We start from the raw sequence: 24,105 nt of genomic DNA on the forward strand, positions 1-24,105 counted from the left end.
TTATTTGAATAAAAAAAATTAACACCAAAATATTTTCACATTTATTTACACACAGTGCTAATACAAGAAAAAGCGGATATTTACCAATAAATAGGGTAAATTGAATGAAAAAATATTAAGCAAAATAGAAAAATAGAAAATAAACTTCCCTTAACAAGAAAAAATAGTAAATACAACAACAAACACATTGTCTTCCCAGTGAGAGAAATTGCACAAATTATTAGTTCATATTTAATTCATTCACCAAATAAATTTAAACAATTAGAAGCAATAAGAATTAGTTAAATAAAAAGCAAAATTTAAAGAAAACAACAATAACAACATACAAACAAACAGTCAGCAATACGAATACTATGAAAAAGTAAGCTGCAAAAAAAGAAAAACTTCAATAATTCAAACGCTTTAAATTTTTACAACGCACTGCACTACTTCGCATTATTTTTGGAGATTGTGGCTTAATGCGGAAATTGGCACTGGTGGCAGAGCGGCAGTGTAGCGCTAACAGATGGCACATCATACAGACCCTCGATCCCGTGGGCCGCTCTTTTGAGGCATGTCGTAATGGCCAGAGAGGTAAGAGTTTAAAAATATACTAAATATATATGTAAAAAAAATATTTTTAAAATTGGCGTGAACCGCTCTTTTTTACTCTTTCCAAAATACTTTTAATGCCATAAGTCGAATCAAAATCTCACAATCCGAACGACATTTGGAATAAATAGTTTTTCCATAGCTACAACTGTTAAACTGTATTTTCACCCGCTCGAGTTCATTAAAGGGTAGCCTCTGTACCATTTTCGCTTCTTTTCAACCAAAATGAATTCAGAATAGAACCATAAACATATATATTAGGGCGGGTCGATTTAAAAATCGCTCAATGCTCTGTGAAAATCGTATTCTAGGGATCAAAATAAGAAACTTTGCCGAAGGAACCATACCTCTAAAACGAATTCTGATGTCCCCCCCCTTTGGATCGAACTTTTGGGTAGGGGCGATTTCTATTCTACCTGCTGTGCCTTGTGGTGGCCTAAAAAAACAACACAAGCAATTGTACGATCTGCAATTGTGTCACAGTGATTTCTAATAATTTTTTTTAATTTCTTTTCTATTACTAAGTTAAATTCATTTTTTCATTTACATATGTTCTGACTAAATAAATTTCTAAAGATAAAAATAAACTCCAAAAAGAAAAAACATAGGCATTTCAAAGTGGGATTTTTCAAAATTTGCTCATACGACCCAAAGGGGGGGACATCAGAATTCGTTTTAGAGGTATGGTTCCTTCGGCAAAGTTTCTTATTTTGATCCCTAGAATATGATTTTCACAGAGCAATGCGCGATTTTTTTGCCACAAATCGACCCGGCCTAATATGTACGTAATATTGCGCAACCTTATAACACTATTAATCACACAAAGCAAACAACAACAGCATTTCAAGTACACAGCTGGGTATGTAATGTTCAGTTTCACCCGAACTTTGACTTTCTTACTAGGTTTGTTATCATTTCGTCTCACTAAACTGTCAAATAAATAACTTCAATTTTAAATCCCAAAATTATTTTACCAGAGCTTTTGTTAAAGTTTTTTAGTCAAAATTCAACAAGACTATGCCTTCTATTTTTTGTTCAATTAATATAAAATTAGTCCTTAAAATTTTTTTATCATCTTTTTATTATCAATTTTTTAGAACTGCCTACAAAAAGGCAATTAATTGCAACTTTCATTAGTAATTTAAGTAATTCCTAAGTGAAAATTCTTATCTTTATTTATTTGTTCAAAATAGCAAGATCTAAGAATTTTCGCTGACAACACTGGCGAAAACAACAGAATTCCGTATCGCATCATAACAAGAGAATGTTTTATAAGGATCGGGTATACGCGAAGCCCAATATACAACCTTTACAATCTGAGAAATAAGACGTTATCTCAAACAAAAGTTCCTAGCTTTCGCACCACACTTTTTCGTAACTTTTACACCATCGCATCACGTAATCTATATAACAAACTACCTGCTGAAATACGACTCATTAGAAGGGTAGCAGCGTTTCTGAGGGAAATGAAACAGTTGCTACTTGGCATTGAAACTCTTTTGAGACCTATAATATAAGTACCTGTGACCATTAGCATCGAGGTTTTTTTTCTTTTTTCTTTTTCCATTTGATGAAAGTATTTTGACATCTCTAATTTTAAATTTTTTGTTTTAATATACATGCATATAATAGTTATACTTTTTCCTTATACATATTTATATCTTTTCAATCGTAAGCAATTAGTTATAATTTGTTATTATTATGCGCCCCACAAGCATTTATAATACTAAACGAATGAAATGGCATTTCCTCTGCTCGTTGAATGAGCATCTAATGTCATTGTAAATATTTACAATACAATAAAATACAATTCCACCTCGTTTGTCAGCTACTTTATTTGCACAGCTGCAAATCGTGGTGAAATTCGCATACGCCTGAAGGTCTAAAATAATCGTGCTTGAAAGTCGTATACGCCTATAATTATGCAAGGACGTGCATTGAGTTGAGCCTTCAACGAGGTGGAATTCTACAACGTCTGCAACACTCAGGAGGCTAGCCATGAAGATATGGCCTAACCTTCTAAATAGTTCGACTTTTGTGTTACGTAGCTCAAATTTGTTGATCAAACATTGCACTGTCACCGCGTTTTAAACTATATTTCAGGTTTCAAGTCTCTAGATGTACAGGAAGTTAGTTAAAAGTCGATTGCGAGATTCCCAATTTAAAATTAGTTTTCTCTATATATCGATCCATGCGCCACCTAGCGGATTTTTTTTTTATAAAATATTGCATTGTCACCGGGTTCTGAATTACAGCCCAAGTTTCAAGTCTCTAGTTCACCGGCGAGTTACTCAAAAATCGATCGCAAGATTCCCCCCGTTTTTAAAAGATTTGCAGTTATCTTGACTAGCGCGCCACCTAGCGGAACTTTGTTTTCAATAAGTTGTATTGTCACCAGGCCTCTAACTAAGTGCCAAGTTTCAAGTCTCTAGGTAGCCGGGAAGTTACTTAAAAATGGATTGAAAGATTTCCTAATTAAAATTTTTTTTCTTACCATCTCGATCCGCGTTCCACCTAGCGAATTTTTGTTGATCAAATGTTGCATTGTCACCGGGTTCTGACTTACGGCTCAAGTTTCATATCTCCAGCTCACCGGGAAGTTACTCAAAAGTCGATTGCAAGATTCCCCTCGTTTTTCAAGGATTTGTAGTTATCTCACTTAGCGCGCCACCTAGCGGAATTTTGTTTTCCGTAAATTGTATCGTCACCGGTTTTCGAATTATGTGCTAAGTTACAAGTCTCTAGATAACCGGTAAGTTAGTTAAAAATGGATTGAAAGATTAAAAATTAAAATTAATTTTCTTAATATCTCGATCCATGCACATTTACGTTGTAATGTCTCTCAGATCTGAACTATGTTCTAAGTATTAAATGTGTAGCTCAACGGGAAATTACCGAAAAAGATTTTTCCGTGGGTCAAAAATTTGTATGGAAATGAGGGGACAAACATGAAAGCGACTTAATATAAAGGTAAAATAAGATAAAGGTAAAAAAAGGGCGGGCCACGCCAATTTTCAAAATTTATTTAACTTTTGTTCTTCGTTCAACCATACCACTACTGAGGTGGAATATCAGTCAAATATAGTTAAATACCATAGAGTTATTGCAAACCTTGCTAACGGTAGATCTTTAAGAAAAGTGGGCGTGGTCTTTAACCGATTTTGATTATCTTCACTCAGTATAAATAATTTGGCAAGTATAGTGTCCCTGCCAAATTTCAATGTAATATCTTTAACGACTTTTGATTTCCAAATTGTCTTCTTCTAAATGTGGGTAATGCCACGCCCATATACCAAAATTTCATTAGCTTAGCGGTATTCGTCTTTGAATTATCTCATTTTTTCCATTATTCTAAAATTTCTGTATCGAAAAAGGGGGACGGGGGGGGGGGTGGGGGGGGAGGGGGGGGGGCGGGTGATTCTAAGATTTCGCTCATTTTTAATACCAATTTATTTTGGGTCCATATAAGCCCGTATACTAAATTTGGTTAAGATATCTCAATATTTGCACAACCTATCGTGTTAATGAACGGACGGATGGAAATGGCTTGATCAATTTCTTTTTCGATATTGATGGTTTTGATATATGGAAGTCTATATCTATATCGATTCCTTTATACCTTTACAACCAACGGTTATTCGATCAAAGTTATAATACCCTGTGTCCAAGTACAGCTGGGTATAAAATCGAAAATATTCGCATATTTGATGACTTGGAGGTGTTTCCTGTAGCTAGTAATTGATCGTTGAAACGGCGCTTTAGGAAATTCCGCGATGGGCATCAAAGACCGGCTTGGAATGAGGTCCCCCTGATTTGGTTTACTACCAGCATGTTCTTAACAAAATTCTAACTTTAAAATCATGTAAGTCTAGCCAAATTTTGCAAGATTTTTTTTTGTCTACTCTATGGACCGTCTCAACAACTACTAACAGTTATTGCAAACTAACACAGTTCTGTAACGCTGTAATCATACTTTTTGTTGTTTTTCTTTTCTTTATTTTATGAAAACCTAAGCACAGCTGCGCCTTCCGAGTACTGGACTACAGAGAGACAGCGAACGAAAAGATATAACCTAAAGAGTATCTGTTGCACAGCTGTTTGCATCCCTTGCGCTAACACTTTAAGCTCTTTTGATTTTCATTAAATATTCTTCAAATTAATTTATCTTCGCTAGCCTTCAAGTGCATCCGCAATGAAAACGATAATTTACAGTTGCTCTACGTGCATTAACATTATTTGACAACGAATTCAACAGCCAGCCATTCGACGATGTGCACACGACAGACAACGGCCACCGATTTTTTTTAAGAGCTCTACATACTTACAAACTATACTTCTTTGCGTTACGAGCGTAAGGACATTTTAAGAAATTCCGTGCATTCATTGTGACTATTTCAGCCACAACATATGAGTTGCAGAGTTCTTTTGGCCACCAAAATCGGTTTTTTTTTTTCGTATTCTCCTTACTTCCCCCGTTGCATAGTTTGTGCAGCAGCTTACGTGCAGTGCACCTAATAATAACGGGGTGTGGTGTCATGTGATCGATTGTGGGTGTGTTTTGGCTTAAGCTTCGCTGGCTGGCTGACAAACTGGCTGGTTGACTGCCTAGTTGGCGTTGGCAGTCGAGCATTTGTGGGGCAAACAGCATCGTTCACCGAGTGACTGACTAGTTTTGACCTAAATATCTGCACATGGGGCGGAGTGTGGTGGTTTGGACTGTGCAAGTGTATGTGGCATGTGCTCATTATGAACATTTTTACTATATGCATGAATTCGTATGTAACTTCTGATAAGATTGTACTAGTATGCAGGTATGCAGTTAAATATTATTTCGAAATTCAGTATACTCTTATCGCGACATCAAAGTTGGAAGCTGGTGATTCCCTCGTATAGCTGTAGACTGATCGGAACTCACGATATAAGGTATTGAAATGTAAAGATATCGTCAACGCATTCCGCAATAGTCATTCAAAAGTGATTTAAGGCTTAGAACGACTTAAAGCCCTTTTAAAAGGTTTTCGCAATATTCTATTTTCGATCACTAACCTTATATTGAAGCACTACACTGTCGAACAAAATACGAACCACTTTAGAGTAACTTATTACTTTTGAAATTAAATTGAATGCTCCACTCGATGTTACGGCGTCCTTTACAGTTTGGAAAAGCTACCGTTTACGAACATGAAAGTCTAAACATCTCTCTCGAATTCTGGGTCATCTAGTTATCATTCAATCCTCTGCACATAGTATTCGTTGTCACTAGCACCGTACTTTTCCTTTTAGTACACATCAGCCGCGTTACATTTCATAAGTGTAGAAAAATTATGCGCTTAGCAGCTCATATAAAATTTAAGTGGATATGTATATACATGTAATAAAAACACAGGCATTGATGTGCACTTTTTTCTGTTAACACTGTGGGTAGTTTTATTAGTGGGAGTTGATCACAGTGTTACGACATTGAGAAACCAAGAGCAAATGTATATGTAGCAATCCCCTTGAAATAAACACGAGCTCGCCAGCCTACAAAAAGTAGAGTATTTCGGGAGGTTAATTCATTGTATTGGCAGTGTTGAATAGTAGCATGAAATGAAGTCGTATTTAGTTATAGAATGCACAAAACCCCTTGATCATAAATTCCACGAATCTACTAGCGCACTATATCGTTTCCAAAATAAGTCTCCTTTTATGATTCCGAACTCTTCCAAGATGATGCAAGGCCGCAGGTTACTTTGTCAAGAGTCACAGATCTACATCCATTGGTATATTTCAACAATCTGCCTCATTGGTAAATTTAGCGTCGACTAACCATCTATAAGTTCACCTTATACTGGTATGTTGTTGCTATTACCGCAAATAACTCCCCAAAGATTGATGGGAGTGCCGCTGATGTGGGCAGCCTTGTGCCCTTGCTGGTACTAGTCAGAATGCCTCAGAAATGATTTTGTTACCCCTCGAATCTTTAGGTCTATAGATTTTGTTGCCTCTTGTGATGGGTTGGCACTGATTAACCCTCTACCGGGTTAACGGATCACGGATGCCTATGGCAACGCTAACCGTCCACCAATTAGCAATTCTCCCGGTCGTTTATGCGCCATTACGTTGCATATCGATAGGCGGTAAGTCGGTCCCTATTCACCAATGCGCTGGCTGTTCACTGTAGCTTTGGGTACCAGTCAATCGTGCACCCTTTATTAGTTCTATTTACTGGGCATTTTAGCATCAGTCAACTGCTAACCACCTTTTTGTAACTCCGCTAGCCCACCTCTTAACTGTTTTAGGCTTGTTCAAGCACTAGAATGAGTTTGCGTTTATCCTATTTTATCAGAATATCTCTGATTAATTCTTGACAAAGTCAAGTGAAGGCATGCCCTAGCAACAACGAAAAGTGTCAGCTTTGATATAATCGAATTCCGTTTCCTTCCATCTCAATTTCTGTCGAATATTTTCTCTTCTCGCTGTACCTTTGCAATTCTCCGCCCTGGTCTATGTCTTTGTCTGATACAAATAATATCAAAAAATAAAGTGTATTCAGGAAGTAAAAAAGTGGGACTCACAAGTCGGATAACTTGTGATAATTTTCAGGGTAATTTAGTCCATGTCCCTTTGACTGTCTGTTTGAAGGGGAACGACACCTTTTCCAACTGTATTTGAGAAATGGGCAAATGTATTTGAGAAAGGGGGAAAATATTTTCCCCGAGCACAAGAAAACCTCACTACGCCACTGATCGGAAGATCAGTTATCAGTAGCTTATGATATATATATACCAAATTTCAGATAAATCAGACAGTGAGTAGAACTTGTTCAAATAGATCAGCCACAGGTCCACTTTCCGGAAAGAAACTTCGCAGGAACACTATTCTGATCGCTGTGAAGCTATTCTGCAATTTTGAATAAAATAGGCGGAGTAGTTTTGGGGTACATAAGCTGCGTACAAACATATGTACACCCTTCTTTATATCTTAATATATAAAAAACACGTGTCACCAAATTTTTGGCCGCGATGGACTCCTAAGCTACCGAACCGATTTTGGATTTGTTTTGCACCCCTTGTGTAGTTTGATCTAACTTGAGAGATAGGATAGGTTATATCTCAGTTTATAGTCACAATATTAGTGATATTAGAGAAAAATTGTAAGCTTACAAGCGGCGATGGTTACTACGACATGTTTCTGAATTTCACTTCTTCATCAGCTAGCTTTTCGGGAGCTGAGCGTTGAACTCGAATCTCCAACATTCATATGAGTGCAAAGGCAGATGCCTTTAGCTGCTTAACCATATGAATGTTGGAGATTCGAGTTCAACGCTCAGGTCCCGAAAAGCTAGCTGATGAAGAAGTGAAATTCAGAAACATGTACTAGTAACCATCGCCGTTTGTAAACTTACAAATTTTCTCTAATATCAATAACAAAAACCTTTTTATAAAGCAATATGAGCAAAGCTCGCTAATTAAATACATATGATCGCAATATTATTTTATTGCAAATTTTTTTATTTGGTTATACGTAATAATAAAATGTTACGTATACGCAGAGGCACTCATATTTTCAGGTAGTGCGGATATACTTCCGTTGTAATTGCTTGGTGTTTAATTAAACAACCTCCTTATCAATAAAAAATATTATAGCGAAAGATATCAAGTATAGCACATCACCAGGCCCGCCAGAGGGTGGGGGGTTTCTGAGGGGGACCGCGAATTGGAGGTACTATGACATTTTTTTTAATTCAGGAGAGTCTTTAGTTGTGTAGAGCGTAATTTTCATACTCCTGGGTGACTAGGGTCTCGAGATATAGGCCAAAAGGTGCGCCAGTGAATGCCTAGACAGTGTTTATACAATATGGATATCAAATGAAAGCTGTTGATGAGTGCTTTAGTACAGAGTAATATATTATCCAGAGACGGACTGGGACTGGAATTAGGACTAGGACTGGGACTGAGACTCGGAGTGGGACTGGGACTGGGACTGGAATAAAATACATACCACCCTCTGGGACAGGCAATAAGGGATGCGGAAGAATGAGAAGAAATTGAGAGAAGAGAAAAGAGAGAAGGAGAAGGAGATTGAGAAGGAGATAGAATTAGACGAAGATGGAGATAGATGAAGCGAAAAAGACGGAGGGAGGAGTGAATAAAAGGATTAGGAAAAAGTGAAGAGGGGGGAGGGCAGAGTTAGACGGAAAAATTCTAATAAGATTGTATGGAGATAGGCCAAATTTAGTGCAGGACAACGTCTGCCGGGTCTTCTAGTAAATCTATACCTATAAATCTTATAAAATAAAGTCGCTAGATTCCATGTATGCACATAACTTCACACAGAATGCTCCGATTTTAAAACGGTTTTTTGCATTTGAAAACTTAGCTACGTGAGATGGTACAGTTAATACAATTTGAAGATGTATATTATAGGGGCGTGGCAAATTGCCAAAATGTAGTAAATATCATCATAAAATTTTTGTTTACACAGCTATAACTCATAAACGGATGAATGGATTTAAAAAACTCTACTTTTCTGTAAAACCTTGAAATATTTACCTTCGATCTGCATCAAAAAAAATACTTTATTCCTTTCTTATATCAGCCAAATTGTTTAAACAAAAGTAACATTTTTACCAAAAAATTCGTGTGTGTGATTGTTCGGTGTCAACTGTGCACGCTAATTGCTTTTGAGTTAGACATGATGCGACACATACGTACATATGTACATAGTATTCGCTGCATTATTTAACTTCGGGCGTAGGTTTATAGGCATGTATGAATGTACATATGTATGTGTTTTCATATCATATCAGCTTGACATACATAGGTATGTACATACATATTTATGTAACATAAATGGTTAAGAATGCATACATCTATTGAAAAATTATCTTTCGTTAAAAATATTAAAAATTTCCTTAAAATTCTCCAAAAAAGTTTTATTTTTTGGTATTTTTGCATGTATCACTATCACTACATATTATAAGACAAAGTCGCTTTTTCTGTCCCATGCCCCTTTGAATGCTTAAACCTTTAAAACTACACAACGGATTTTCATGCGCTTTTTTTAATATATAGGGTGATTGAAGTTTGTAGATTGTATAATAACATCCATTAAATAATGGAGAAATACTGTTATTTTTGAAGTTTCTAATGTGGTGTATATATGTTCATATATAAGAGAAAGTAGTGTTAGTTACACTATTTATAACTCAAGAACGGATGAGCCGATTTGGCTGAAAATTGGTGGAGCATAGCATAGAACCAGGAGACAGACATAGGATACTTTTTATCCCGTTCTGGATAGGGTCTTGAGATCACAACGTTGACCTGGGTAATCCTGGGATATGTTTGTAAAATGTGGGCATCAAATGGAAACTTTGATACGGGGTATTTTTCGTACCCGTGCGTGACTAGGGTCTCGAAATATAAGCCAAAATGTGTACCCGGGTACCCCTAGAATGTGTTTATAGAATATGGATAACAAATGAAAGCTGTTGATGAGTGCTTTAGTACAGGGTAGTATTCATACCTATTGGTGACTAGGGTCTCGAGATTGAGGCCAACACGTGGACCCTGATACCCCTAGAAAGTGTTTATACAAGAAGGATAACAAATGAAAGCTGTTGATGAGTGTTTTAGGAGAGGGTAATTTTCATATCTGTTTGTGACTAGGGTATTGAGGTATAGGCCAAAACGTGGACCAGGGTAACACTAGGATGTGTTTTTACATTATGGGTATCAAATTGAAGCTGTTGATGTGTGCTTTAGTACATAGTAATTTATACCGCTGGGTGACTAGGGTCTCCAGATATAGGCCAACATGTGGACCCGGATACCCCTAGAATGTGTGTGTAATATGGATGTCAAATGAAAGATGTTGCTCAGAGCTTTAAAGTAATTTTCATTGTGATATTCGATTTAGTCGCATCAACCTGGCAAAACTGATAAATATGCATGCAAAGCCGAAAAAAAGCATGAATTGATAATACCCACATACCTACTTACATACTTCCTATTCGATTTGTCTGAAATTTGGTATATAAATTTGCCTATATTAGTATTTACGATACTTTTTTCGTGGAAGTAGGCCAGAGACGGGCTGGGAATGCGATTAGGACTAAGATTGGGACTGTGACTCGGAGTGGGACTGGAACTCGGAATGGGACTGGAACAAAATATATACCACCCTCTGGGACTGGCAATAAGAATGGAGAATAGTGGGAAAAACTTGAGAGAAGAGAAAAGAGGAAAGAATAAGGAGACTGAGAAAGAAATATAGTGAGACAAAAATAGAGATATATGAAGCGAAAAAGACGGAGGGAGGAGTGAATAAAATGATTAAGAAGAAGTGAAGAGGGGAGGGCAGAGTTAGAGAGAAAAGGCTTATTAAAATGTATGCAGGTAGACCAAATTTAGGGCAGAGCAACGTCTGACGGGTCTGATAGTAGATAGATGATAGATTAAATTTCTTTAGTGCACAAACATTAGTATAAATGTTAGGGTGTGTTGATTTGTAGGGGTGAAAGTTAACCGATATCGTGCCATCGATTTTTCGATAGGATTTGCGCTCAGGAAAAAAAGTTCCGCTACGCATACCCAAAAAAAATAATTTTCGAGCCTGCGAAATTTCATTTTTTGACTTTTTTCGACTTTGATTTTTAAGGTTTTTTTTATGACCTACTAAAAAAGTTTTCATATGTATACCCTGTCCGACCCAAAAATGTCCGCTAAAAACGTTGGCGATAACAATATTTTTTTTTTTTTTCAGAAAACTGTTATCGACAACGTTTTTAGCTGACATTTTTGGGTCAGACAGGGTATACATGAAAATTTTACAATCAAATGAAATTAGTAGGTCATGAAAAAAACCTTAAAAACCAAAGTCGAAAAAAAGTCAAAAAAATAAAATTTCGCAGGGTCGAAAATTATTTTTTTTGGGTATGATAGCGGAACTTTTTTTCCTGAGCGCAAATCCTATCGAAAAATCGATGGCGCGATATTGGTCAATAAATCGACCCAGTGTAATACATGTACATACAAATAAAAAAACCAAAAAAATAAAGCCTTTGTTTAAGAAGTTTAAGGAAACGTTTCATATTTTTAACAAAAGAGTATTTTTCAAGCGATTTATGTATTCTTAACCATTTATGTTGCATTAACACGGCAGCACGCATAGTAATATTCATACATATTCGTATGCCAAGCTGGTATGAAATGAAAATACACACATATATACACTTACATTCATACATACATATAAATGCACTCCCAAAGTTAGCTAGCGTTACTAATGGTGGCTATTTTCACCATTTGTTATTATTCAACATTTGTATATGTGACGCATATTGTGATGTGGTGAAAGTCCCACTCAAAGCATGTTTATCGTACAATGCACAGCGAACATACACACGAAATTCATCTTGTACCTGTTAATTTTGTGTTAGATTTTTTAAATTTTCACTATCATCATTTTTTCATAATGCGCCTAAAGAAGTATAACTTCAAAAATCTTCGCCAAGGTGGTACCATCAAGGCCAACAGGTATTTTTGAGAGAAATAAACACCTGGTAGCGGTAATGAAGCGCTATAAATTAAAAATAATTTATAAATGTTATATTTTAAGCTGGAGTCATTGGTGTCGTATGTCGTATCGTTGTAGTAGTATCCCTAACGTAATCAGCTGTTTATCATTACGACGGTAAACCAAAAACCAATGAGTTGGCTACGATACGGTTACGACCTTAGCGGCACCAACAATCGATTGCATTGATTCCCATAAGGTTGGTCGAATCAGCTGTTATAAGGTTACCTATACGGTTACCGATAAAGCACCAATGTCTGCAGCTTTAAATTCGTGCAAATACTTTTGTATTTGAATCTTACATTTAAGTCTACATAACCATACTTGAATACAAGTTGGGAACTATCTTTTTTTCAACTTAATAACAGCATTTCAGCTTTATAAAAAATTCCCGAGAATTTGAGAACGCTATGATTCCCTAGTTGAGCCACTGTTTCGAAACAACTCTTGAGATTTTTGAAGTATGCCTAGTTATCAACATGAGCGCTAATGCTACTCAAGCCCAAATGCTCATTGGGTATATTGGACGCCAGTGCGAACGCACGCAAATAACTGATAAGTTAACTAGAGTTTAACCATGCCAGATCAGCAGCTCAAGCTCAGCTTAAATTTCAGTTGAAGTAGACTGAAAAACTATAGAATAAGCTTAAGCGTAGTTTAACTGACAAACTGAGTTGAACTTGTACTGAAAAACCGGTTGTTGTTATAGCGATAAGGTTGCTCCCCGAAGGCTCTGGGGAGTGTTATCGATGTGATTGTCTTTTGCCGGATACAGATCGGGTACGCTCCGGTAACACAGCATCATTAAGGTGTTAGCCCGACCATATCGGGAACGATTTGTATGGCCACATTAAACCTTCAGGTCATCCCTACCTCCCCACCTCCAAGTTCCATGAGGAGCTTCGGGTCGCCAGAGCCTCGTCTGTTAGTGAAACAGGATTCGCCGCGGATAGGTGAGGTTGACAATTGGGTTTGGAGAAGCTGTATATTGCGCTGGCAACCTGAAGGGTTACGCTACACAGCCCCTTGGGTCTGGTATTTTAGTCGCCTCTTACGACAGGCATACCTACCGCGGGTATATTCTGACCCCCTAACCCGCTGGAGGTTCTGAAATTACAGAAGGGTTGAAAAACCTGTCCTAAGTCTTGCTTCAGCTATGATTCTAATTCCGTTCGCTTTACTTTATATAAGAATTTTCCCGTCTATTTTTGAAAACTTATTCTTTGCTGCGCTGCCGAGCCTTTAAGTTTGTTTGTCATTTTATTAAGTTATGTGTGGTGTTATTTGTTTAGCTCCTGTCTTTGTTGTTATTGCTGTTGTTGGTTTATTATTGTCAGTGCTTTCGCTTTTGATGTTGTCCTTTTACATTGCTTGCTTTGTTGTTTTTGTTGTCATATTCTCATAAATGCTGTGGCAATCTCAGTTGATAATTTCATAGTTGAGAATTTTGCAAAGGCAATAACTATGAGCAACAACAAAAACAACAATATACTACATGAACAAATAAAGTGTGCCCAAGTGGCATAGCGGCGCTTGGATATCACAACAATTCATATGAAACTGTGAAAATTCTTTAATAATGCATTTCTTAAGTTCTTAATTTATGTGCACACATATTTACATACATACCTATGCGCACTTATGCTTATGACTTAGCGGGCGTTTCTATGTTTGTACGTTACTCATTAGATTTTTTGTGGGTTTATTAAAATAATAGCTGCATTGCAATGGACATTGAAAAAAATAATGTGATCCATATGGATAATTATACCTTTCATGAACATGAAATGGTATATTAACTTTGGTCCGATGTTTGTAACGTTGAGAAATATAGAAGATAGACTCACCATTAAATATACCGAATTGATCAGCGCGACGAACTGAATTGATATAGCCATGTCCGTCTGTCCGTCCGTCTGTCTGTTTGAACGCAAACTAGTCCCTCAAATTTTGAGATATCTCAATGAAATTTGGCACAAGGATGTATCTTTGTATTATATTAGACATTTGTCGGATCCGGTAGGATCGGACCACTATAACATATATCTCCCATACAACCGATCGTTCAGATGAGACGATTTTGGTCATTCTTGCCGCAATTTAGAAAGTATAAACGTGAAACTTGGTGATATATATTCTAATATATCATAGAAGATTTCCTGTAAAAATTATTTCGATCGGAGCTATATATAATATATATCTCATTAAACCGATCGTTCAGATAAGAGGTTTTTTCCATTTTTTATTTTATATTTATCTTAAAAATCGTTTAGGTATGTACATCTGTTCACTATATGTTTCTTACCTTGTACATCCGATTATTTGGAGTTTACGAACGGGATAAGATTATTGTTCAGCCCCATTCATAAAAGGTATGAAGTCTTCGGCATAGCCGAAGACAGTCCCTCCTTACTTGTTTTTTTGTTGCATTTGCATGTTCAATTTTTATCGGAATTTGGATCAATGCCCATTGGAATGCGCGGAAGGTTGTGATACTGATGTTTATTTGGATCAATTTCGTATCCACAAGGTGGCTCTGTTGATTTTGGTATTTTGTGGAAAATTTTTGACAGCTTACCTTTTTTACTTGGTAGCGCTCAAAGACACATGCACTAGGGCATCCGATTTTTAACAAACGTTTTTCCACTCGACAACCCATACAGTTTTACTTAAAGTCTGAAACAAATTATTGAGACCATAAAATAATTAGGTTATTATTATTGAGACCATCAAATAATTAGGTTACAATTCTATACGGAAGTATGCCGCATTTGAGTCATGGTTTTAAAAACTATTATTTTGATCGAGTTTTGGATCGATTTGGGAAAATGTTGAAAATAACCGGCACCCTATTACGTGTACATATTAGATGATTGCTGCCAACTCTTTTAGTACTGATCCGGATCGTTTCAGTGGGATTTGATCGTGATCAAGAGCCGGATAGCTCATTGCAACGCCCTAAATATAGGCGCATATGCTTCTCGTAATTAGATAATGGCATATGTTACAGGCAAATACAACAAATTGCACACCTAATTTAATTCAGAAACACCAAATGACTGGCTGCATAATAAGCAGAGGTTAAGGGATGCCTTAATCGAGGTGGTTGCTGAGTTCATAGCTCCCAAATGTTACAAAATATTACTTACGTGAAGCCCTTACCTCAATAATATAGTTCGTGTTTCCCTCTCCCCCAATCCTTATTTACGGCTCGCCATCTTCATTTTCACGATTCAGGTCTGAGTGTGTATATATGACAAGATACCACCAATAGATCTGTAACAAACAACCCACCAAGTGAGCATGACTGTTGTTCGCTTAATGCGTTAATTTATTATAAGATTGTATTCTCTCAAAAGAATCACAATCATGCACGCCTGGTGGTTTGTGTGCTTCTGGCCCCCGTAGAGATTTGAGTGACTAAAATCTTACAGCCAGCAAGACGAAATTTAATCAACTCTATAATTTTCAAGGGAAGGAAACCAGGCACATCGGACTTTAGTCCCGTGGGCTCACAAAGCAAGATAAACCATTTGATCCATTTGGCTGCTCATGTCATTACAATAGCTTTTTGTATGGTTTCTTTACCGCTCCATTTTCTCTCAGTCTTATACTAGCACCATAAAGGCATAACGGCTACATTTTCTTGATTGGTGCATCCAGATCAATTAGTATTTTGCAATTAGATTGAAATTCAATAAAGATTTCACAGATCTATATAGGCTTGTTGCTTGCTGTTGGTAATTCAATGGGAAATATGCCATCCAGTCCAACTGGCTTAAAGGGGTATATTGATTTTAAAGTCCCTCCGACATTTTCTTGCAAAATTATCTGCATCTGTTGAGCATTAAGTTGGCGAATAGTGATTAAAGTTTGGAAGTAGGATCATTCGTCACTAGCCTTTTTAATTTATTCCGTTAAGAACCTCACGTATCTGGTTGCCCTTGATATTTTGTTCTATATCGTCATACGAACTCTTCGAAGAGTTTTATTCTGCTTTGCTGTATTCTTTCAGATAGTTTTGGTATTTTTTAGCTGTCTCTGATTAAATGGCTTTTGCTGTACTGAAGAAATACCTGTTTTCCTTCTTGAGCAACGAGATTTCGGAGTTTCTTCCTAATGTGCAATTTCCTTGGTAGATAAGCTAGGCAAAATGTTCATGAAAGGCAGGGTTACACACGTTTTTTTATAAAACCAATTGCCCCCTGCACTGGGTCGACGTTACAAACAGACTTCATACATAAGAGAGCGCATCATCACCATTCACTAAGTTAAATTTTCCAGGTCCCCTCGAAGAGTCGTCTGATTCATTTTTAATTGGGTCATACTCCTTGGAAATCCTTAATGTTGCATAGTAAGATACAGCTTACAAATACAACATAGCTCCCGATGTGTAAGTGCAAGACGTCGTTTACTCAACATTGCCTCTGCTTGGTTTTGCCAATTCGATCTACGTTGCTTTCACTGGTTGGTAACTTATCGCGATTGCCTAAGCTGCCTCGAAGTCATTGTCAGAGTTAAATTTCTATGTGGACTGCTAATAAACGCTGGAAAACGGACCTGGTTCTTTAACGAGGAGATACAAAATCCAGAATTTCAGAATACCATGGATTGGGGAGTATATTGGGATTACATTGGGCAGGAAGCTATCCTGGAGAGCAAATTTGGGGGATAGGGCTGAGGAAGCCTTGTACTGCTCACACTCAGAGTAGTAAACTGGATTTATGAAACGGTAGTCTAGTTGGTCTTGGAGGTAGTCGTGAGTATTACCAAAATTTTAATGCTATTACGATTAGAGAAGTCAACATCTATTAAGATAGCCAGGGGGCCCTAAGTCAGCGCTGGTGCGATCATTGAACTCGCTTGCGGTTGCGTTGATTTATACTAGTCTTATTACCTTTTGGGTCCTGTGGCTTACTCCTATATAGGTTGGCGTCAAGTCAGCTAAGCAAACGCTGGGCGGGAACTATCTCTTGCAGGGTAGCCAAATCCTTCTGGCCTGAAGTGAAATTTTTAGGTTCACTAAGGCTCATCCATAAATAATGATGGGTGTTTTGACTGGTAACTTATCAATTGAAGTACATAAAGTACATCTCAACATATTGGAAAACAATCTTGCTACAGCTGCATGGAGGATGATGCTATAGAATCAGCTGGATGCTTCAAGCCTGACTGTCGGCTTTTGCCACAAACAAGGCGAAAGTATTTCACTCGCAGTTCACTAAGGTCCTCGAAGGACTTATAAATCCAGCGGGCTAGAGGGCTTAGAATATGCCCGCGGCAGGCGACTAAATGCCGAATTTATTCAATAAATTGTGTTGCGCAACTCTTTCAAGGGGTTGTCAGCGCAATTGATAGGTTCTCCAAATCAAGTGAAAACCTTAACTACCCGTAGCGAATCCTGTTTCTTTAGTAGTAGGTTTCATTTGGTCATACTAAATCGTTCCCGAGGTTGTCGGGCTAGGGCTTTAATAATGCTTGCTATCGGAACGCACCGGATCTGCATCCGGCAATTTATCATCCCCATCGATAGCACTCCCTAAACATTCGAGGAGTGCCTTATCGCTACAACAACAACAAAGACTCACACAGGGTCACAGTAGGTCTTATTCGAAACTACAGCGCTAAATGCAATGGTTTTCTATCACAACGGACCTTAATTTTGTCCGTGTTAGTTTCCCCTGCGGAGGTACGTAGCTACCACTTAACCTGATCTAACCCAATCTAACCCAACTGGTATGTGTTCAAGTTAGTTAACATAACCAATTGTCCTTGAAAATGTAAAACATACATATCTTCATATATACATACATCTGTGCACTTTGTAACTAGCGTAGCAGATCATCGGAACAAGTTTAACTAGTCCTCATTGATGTTTGATAAATAACATTTTCATGTTTGAAAACTATGCAAACAGTTAATGATAAATAAAACTCGACCTAAGAAAAACATATGTTTGAACAGTATTTATAAACTGGCACAAATAAAATGAATCCTTTGAAAGTAACGTACAATAACAGAAACAAAACAAAATTGCAATGGCTTCGCTGCTTGTTGATGTGCCTACGACTCGTGCTCGAGCTTGGAAAATTGGAACTTGAATAGAACAACCAACTGACACTCCCAAATGCACGACAACGGCGCCGATGACGATGATGATTGACCGAGCAAAAAACAGATCGGCCATGGAAATGTTAAATCATACAAAAACTAAAAGTACTTAAGTTATAAATTGAAATAATAGAAATAAAAAAAATAATAATAACCTTATAAACATATTAATGTACATGCAAAGGTGAAGGGACAGCGGCAGGTTGATGCATTGTATATTAGACACACAAAAACACCAGCAAACACCACAAAAAATCTCACGGTGCAAAAAAAGAACACTTTGTTAACAACCAACAAAATATTTTACGAAAACGCTTTTCCAATTCATATGTAGTGGTAACAGTTGTTGATTGAGGGTAAGCAATAGAGAAGGGGAGGTGTGACATGATAGCGTTAACAGCAGGGCACTGCCATACACACACACATACGTACGCATACACACCATGTGTACATCTTTTCAAACATAAACATACATAAATGAGCATAACGAGACACACTTCACTTTCATACAGCCTTCAAAAACGTGCACGAGGACACTGTGTGGGGCAAAGAGCTGTTATAGAGGCGTAGCATCAGCAGCAGCAGAACTAGGGCAGCAGCGACGAACCTAGTAGCCGAAGTGAAATTGGGTCAAATCTAATATTCTGCCGACGAACAACGACTATGCTAAATATTATGCATGGCTCTGTAAAAGTTTGTTTAGACACATACATACATATATACAAATTTGTATATGCGTACATTTGAATAGGTTCGACGAGTGCATGTGAGCGCGCAGCTGAGCAGTACCCAGAGGTGAAGGTGTTACGGTGAGTGAATTCAGATTGCAAATCGAATATCCGCCCCGACCACAATGATTATGAAGACGGCGACGTCTTGGTTGTGATGCAATCAGTGTTCCCACACTATTCTCTGACTACAATCAATTCTTGTATATCCATATATCCACTACTATGTCGGGAAAGTAACGGACTTGCTTTGGATCAACCGGATTGATTGTGACATTACGTGGTGCTAATAACAACGTATGGATAGAAAAGAAACTAGGCTCCTTCTCTGGCTAAACAAATCTGCAGTGGAGAGTACCTTCGGGTGCTATCAAAAGTCATAATGCCATTGTACATATCCTCCAACGATGGCACATATCAACAGGCTCCCTCCACAGAAGCTGTTAGTATAATGTAACGAATGTTAGCAGCACTGAGCGATGCTATCGTCTCAAAGCCGATGCTAAGCAGTGACGTGAATTCACATCCATAGATCAATCATTATGTATCTACATAAACGAAACAATAATTGCGTCTACACATATGTACCATGTACGTATACGAGCAGCGGAGAGTCCATGCACAAACACATGCATATATCTGAGATACTCCTGAAAGTATGCAATTAGAAAAACTATAAAATTATGCAATTGTAGTTACAGCTGAGAAGTTTGAGAGCTGCTGGACTAGTAGATTCTGGAAGCGCCTAGAAGATGCGAAGGTTGAAATCAAAGAGTATAAAAGGCGGCAATTGTAGAGGCGCTGGAATTCAGTTTGATTTGAGTTGTCAAGCAGTTTTGACTAAGACGCTATCTAGCGAGCAGGAGCAGTATTATTTTGAATAGTAGAGTTTCATTTGAGCTATCAATCAGTTTGGTTATTAAGCAAGCTATTCGTTGCACAGTTTGAGTGTTATTGTGAAGTACTTTAATAAAGGCCATTTTGCATTATTACAAATTGGAGTTATTTATTCAACAGTTTAGTGATTCGAACTTATCAGAGGATTCCAAATAGGAGGATTTGTAAGTAAATTCGTTACAATAAGACGGAAGCAAAGTCTATTCATCACTTCATCTGCAAATATCCAGAACTGCAAACAAGTAAAAGGTTTATCCAGTTAAGATACACTTTGGTACATAGATAAAAAAAATACAGAACAACATATACCTCCGGAGAGATTTAAACCGAGCTTCCTTACCATCGGCATCTGCAAAACAGATAAGTTTTCACTGAAAAGATCTTCATGGCATTTGCCAAATGACTACCGAGGGGCGACCCCGCCTAGAAAAACTTTGTTTTCATTGAATAAACGTGTTTCTAAATGATGTTGCTTAAAAACATGTTCTTCTAATTGAAAAACTTCGGTGTGGTGGGCGGAACATGCTACTATCACACCACTGCGGCCGCAACAAATCTTATACCAAATTTTATACTATTGGCGATGAGAAAAAACAAATGTCTTTAGAAATAAATATCGCAGAGAAAATGGAAGACAGTCGCGAAAGGCACCAGCTTCCCACTGCTAGTAAAATAGGTCTGCGCTATTTCGGTAGCAGTGCGATTTGCTGCAGAGAGGTTTTATCTAGCATATTATACCAGCTGGTTGCACCATCTTAACTTTTCTAACTCTCCTCAACGCTCTTAAAATGTTGACGGCAGGAGATACATAAATGTACTTAAATATCAAATGGAATCTTGTTTCTAAAAAAAAATTGGTTTGTATTTCGAAGTGCTGACTCTAAAACTGGGATGAACTCATTTCAAGGCATTTTAAGAGCCATAACAGGACTATATCGGAGCTATCTTCGATTTCAGGATGATTTTACAACCAGTTAGGTGTGGCTTGCAGTTTTAACACAAACATTTTTTTCCAAGCCCTCTCCAAATAACTTAAGGATTTTTATAGGTGTATTTTGGTACTATTTTGTTTCTGTTCATGAATCTAAGTATTTCGTCTTTGTTTACAAATGTGCTATTGCACAGTCATCAGAAGAGCTCAGAATGTTTAAATGGAGATACTTGAATGATGCATGAAAATATGGCTTTATTCCCTCCCCATTATTTTATGTTAAACATATCTCAAAACTTTTTATTACCGGAAAGATGCAGAAGGACTTTCTTAGAATAAACATTTTCTACTATTTCCTGTAGAAGATCTGTCTGTTCATTACTAGCTTAAAACGAGACCATTCAGCAGGTTTCATGCGGTCATACTAAATCGTTCCCGAGATGGTCGGGCTAGTACCTTAATCGCGCTTGTTACCGGAACGTACCGCATATGCATCCGGTAAAAGACCATCAAAATCGATAACACTCCCCAAGGCCTTGGGGCAACGCAGACATTCGATTATTCTCACTTTCATACTCAACTTCCAGTTTTATCAACTGTAAAGTAAATAAAGTAGAGCAAAATCCAAATTAACAAAATTACCGACCTGGCAGCACTGACATCAATGCAACACCAACATACTTAACTCGACACTTTTGGATACGGTTAATGGTAAAATGCATGTGTACGTACGCACGTGTAGGTTTGAGTAAGTGTTTCGCCGAATGAAAGTAGCGAGTAACAGCTGGTTTGTTTCGTGCGCCACGAAACGAACTTCCCTGCTTGGTGGCTATGCATTTACATATGTAGGAAAGCGATTGAATGCATAAACGAGTGCAACAGCAACACATTGCAAACATTTGTATGTAAATGTGTTAGTGATATTTATACGATGGCAACTGGCAAACAACAATGGCAGCAAAAGCGACAGGAGCAACTGCACTAGTATCATCTTGCATTATTAGCGAGGATGCTCTAACACTTTTTTGGCTGCTGCTATTGCTGCTCTCGCCTGACTGCTCAAAGACTAGCGATTGCAGTTTGTGTTACTCATTCGTATCGGACGGTACATCGCGCATCATCACCTTCACAAGCAAACAAAAATTTATATAAATAGCAAGAAAAAAATTTTTAATAAAAAGTGTAGATAAAATACAAATCCCCTGCACCAACCAGCAATACTGTATAACGCTGTACACAAACATACATATATGTTTATGAAATGGAAATTTTAAGGAATTCAACTCGGATGTTATAATCATAATAAATTAGAGAGAAAAAATTTAAATAATTACATATACGCGCATTAAATACTCACAAAAAAAAATTACGTTTATAATTCGTCAGCAGAATTGTGCATTTAAAAAAAGTGAAGCAGCTGCAGCAATTTTTTTTCCGGAGCCTTAAAGAATGCAAGATATTTTTAATGGGGAAAAAAATGTTTGCCATTAACGCGAGTTGGAGATCGGGAAAAAGTAAAAGTGCTTGCAATGGAGGTAGCAGCACAATTATTGAGAAAATCACGAAAGTATGCTTCAGATGTGCAAGATGGGTGTGTAATGTGAAAAATAGTGCACAAAAGTATGTTAAATGAATGTTAAGTGGCGTGCAGGGGCAAAAGTAATCATTTGCAAAAGAAATATGAAAATTTTAGTTTGAAATGAAAGCAGCTGTAAGGTGTTGGAAATGAATAAAACCAGCGAGTGAGAAGAGATTTTGTGAAGAGCTGTAAGTGTTGCAACAACGAAAGTAAAAGTGAATACGAAAAAAATTAAGACAGCGCCTTAAAGTATGTTATAAAGACGGTAACTTGGAAGTGAAAGTTCAGGGTTTTACGTTGCTGTCACTGCAGACAAGTGAAGAAATATATCAATGACGACGAGAACAACGACAACAGTAATAAAAGACAACAACAAGGACAGAAACTAGCAGAACAATAATACAGTTGGCTGAAACAACAATAAAAGGTGGATGGAGCAGCAACGGCGACAACAACAATAGCAAAAAATTGAACAATTATACAGGCGGCTGCAGAATCAACAATAACAACAAAGCAGCAAAAACAAAAACAACAAGGACAGCAGCAGCATTGACAATTAGATTGAAAAGTTGCTATACCAGATTTTGACGCAGCGCAATTGAAGGCGTAACGCGCAAAGCGCAGCGCAGCAAAGCGCAGAGTGCATAGCAGTGCAGTGCTGGGTGGTGAAAGCCATATTACGCAATCTTTTAAGCGCAACAAATTGTTCGAAAAAAAAACGTGCAATAACAAAAAGGATGCTCGCTATTTCGAGACATATACGCCTATAAAATTTGTATAAATCGGGTTGCACAAGAATCACAACTCAAAGTTAAATCGCAAAAAAAAACTGAAAATTAAAAAAAAAAATTTAATAAGTGGTAAAAATTCTAAAATTTTAGAACATCTTGAATATTAATCAATTTTTATCGCTCATTTGTACAATAGGGCACTCCCAAGTCCCCACGCACCCACCACACACACACACACTCACTCACTCAAAAATGTGTATGTTCGTAATTTGTATGCTATGCACGGAAAAGCGCAAAGATGCTGGCGGTTATGCAAGTAAATCTGTCGCTACAATGCCAATTACAACGAAAAAACGTCATAGTACATCCGCATCCTCTGCAGCGTCTACAGCTTCGAATAGATCATCAACTTCATCTGCAACATCAGCAGCAAGTGCATATGGTACAGGAAATGCTACGTTGATACCATTTATGGGTGCCACTATATCCAAAGCACCCACCTCAGTAACAGCACCACCATCTATATCATATGCTGGTTATACACCACTAACTGCTAGCAACATGAAACGTAATATAGTACAGAAGACTGCCGCCTCACCAGCTGTTGTATTCCAAGAGTTGCCACCACGTTATCGCGCTTGGTTGTGAATTATTTATTTTTAATATGAAACTGAAAATGAGAATTGAACTAAAAATTAGAGAGGTAAACTCAAGTTCATACAGAACAGAACAAAATAAATATATTATAGGGAAACTTTTTGCAACATTTGTGCGTGAGATGTAGAAAATATATGTTTTGAAAAAAAAAAAAAAAAATTTAGTGAAAAATGCATTGCGTGTTCCAGAAAAAAAGAAAATAAGTGTAAGTGCGCCTTAGTGTATGCAATGATTTTGCGTTAACAACAAACAACATTGTGAGTTTCTGCAACTCATCATATGCAGTGTTGCCAGAAGTGATATTTAAAATTAACAAAT

The 24,105-nt window shown here is 37.3% G+C and overlaps 1 protein-coding gene across 2 annotated transcripts in view; it reads left to right on the plus strand.

Moving 5' to 3' along the window:
* The first annotated feature begins 311 nt into the window (after positions 1 to 311).
* Positions 312 to 24,105, plus strand: part of Drep2 (DNA fragmentation factor-related protein 2) — a 74,369-nt gene continuing 50,575 nt past the window's right edge. Inside the window, exon 1 of one of the 2 annotated variants that reach the window (XM_067776518.1) lies at positions 312 to 573. In XM_067776518.1, the coding sequence (XP_067632619.1) occupies positions 562 to 573 (12 nt within the window). In that variant the 5' untranslated portion in view covers positions 312 to 561. Of the gene's footprint in view, positions 574 to 23,275; positions 23,993 to 24,105 lie in introns of those variants that run through there. The other variant, XM_067776515.1, reaches the window with a different exon arrangement.

Source organism: Eurosta solidaginis, chromosome 3, assembly GCF_040869045.1.
Source record: "Eurosta solidaginis isolate ZX-2024a chromosome 3, ASM4086904v1, whole genome shotgun sequence".
In the NCBI taxonomy this organism is placed as follows: Eukaryota; Metazoa; Arthropoda; class Insecta; order Diptera; family Tephritidae; genus Eurosta; species Eurosta solidaginis.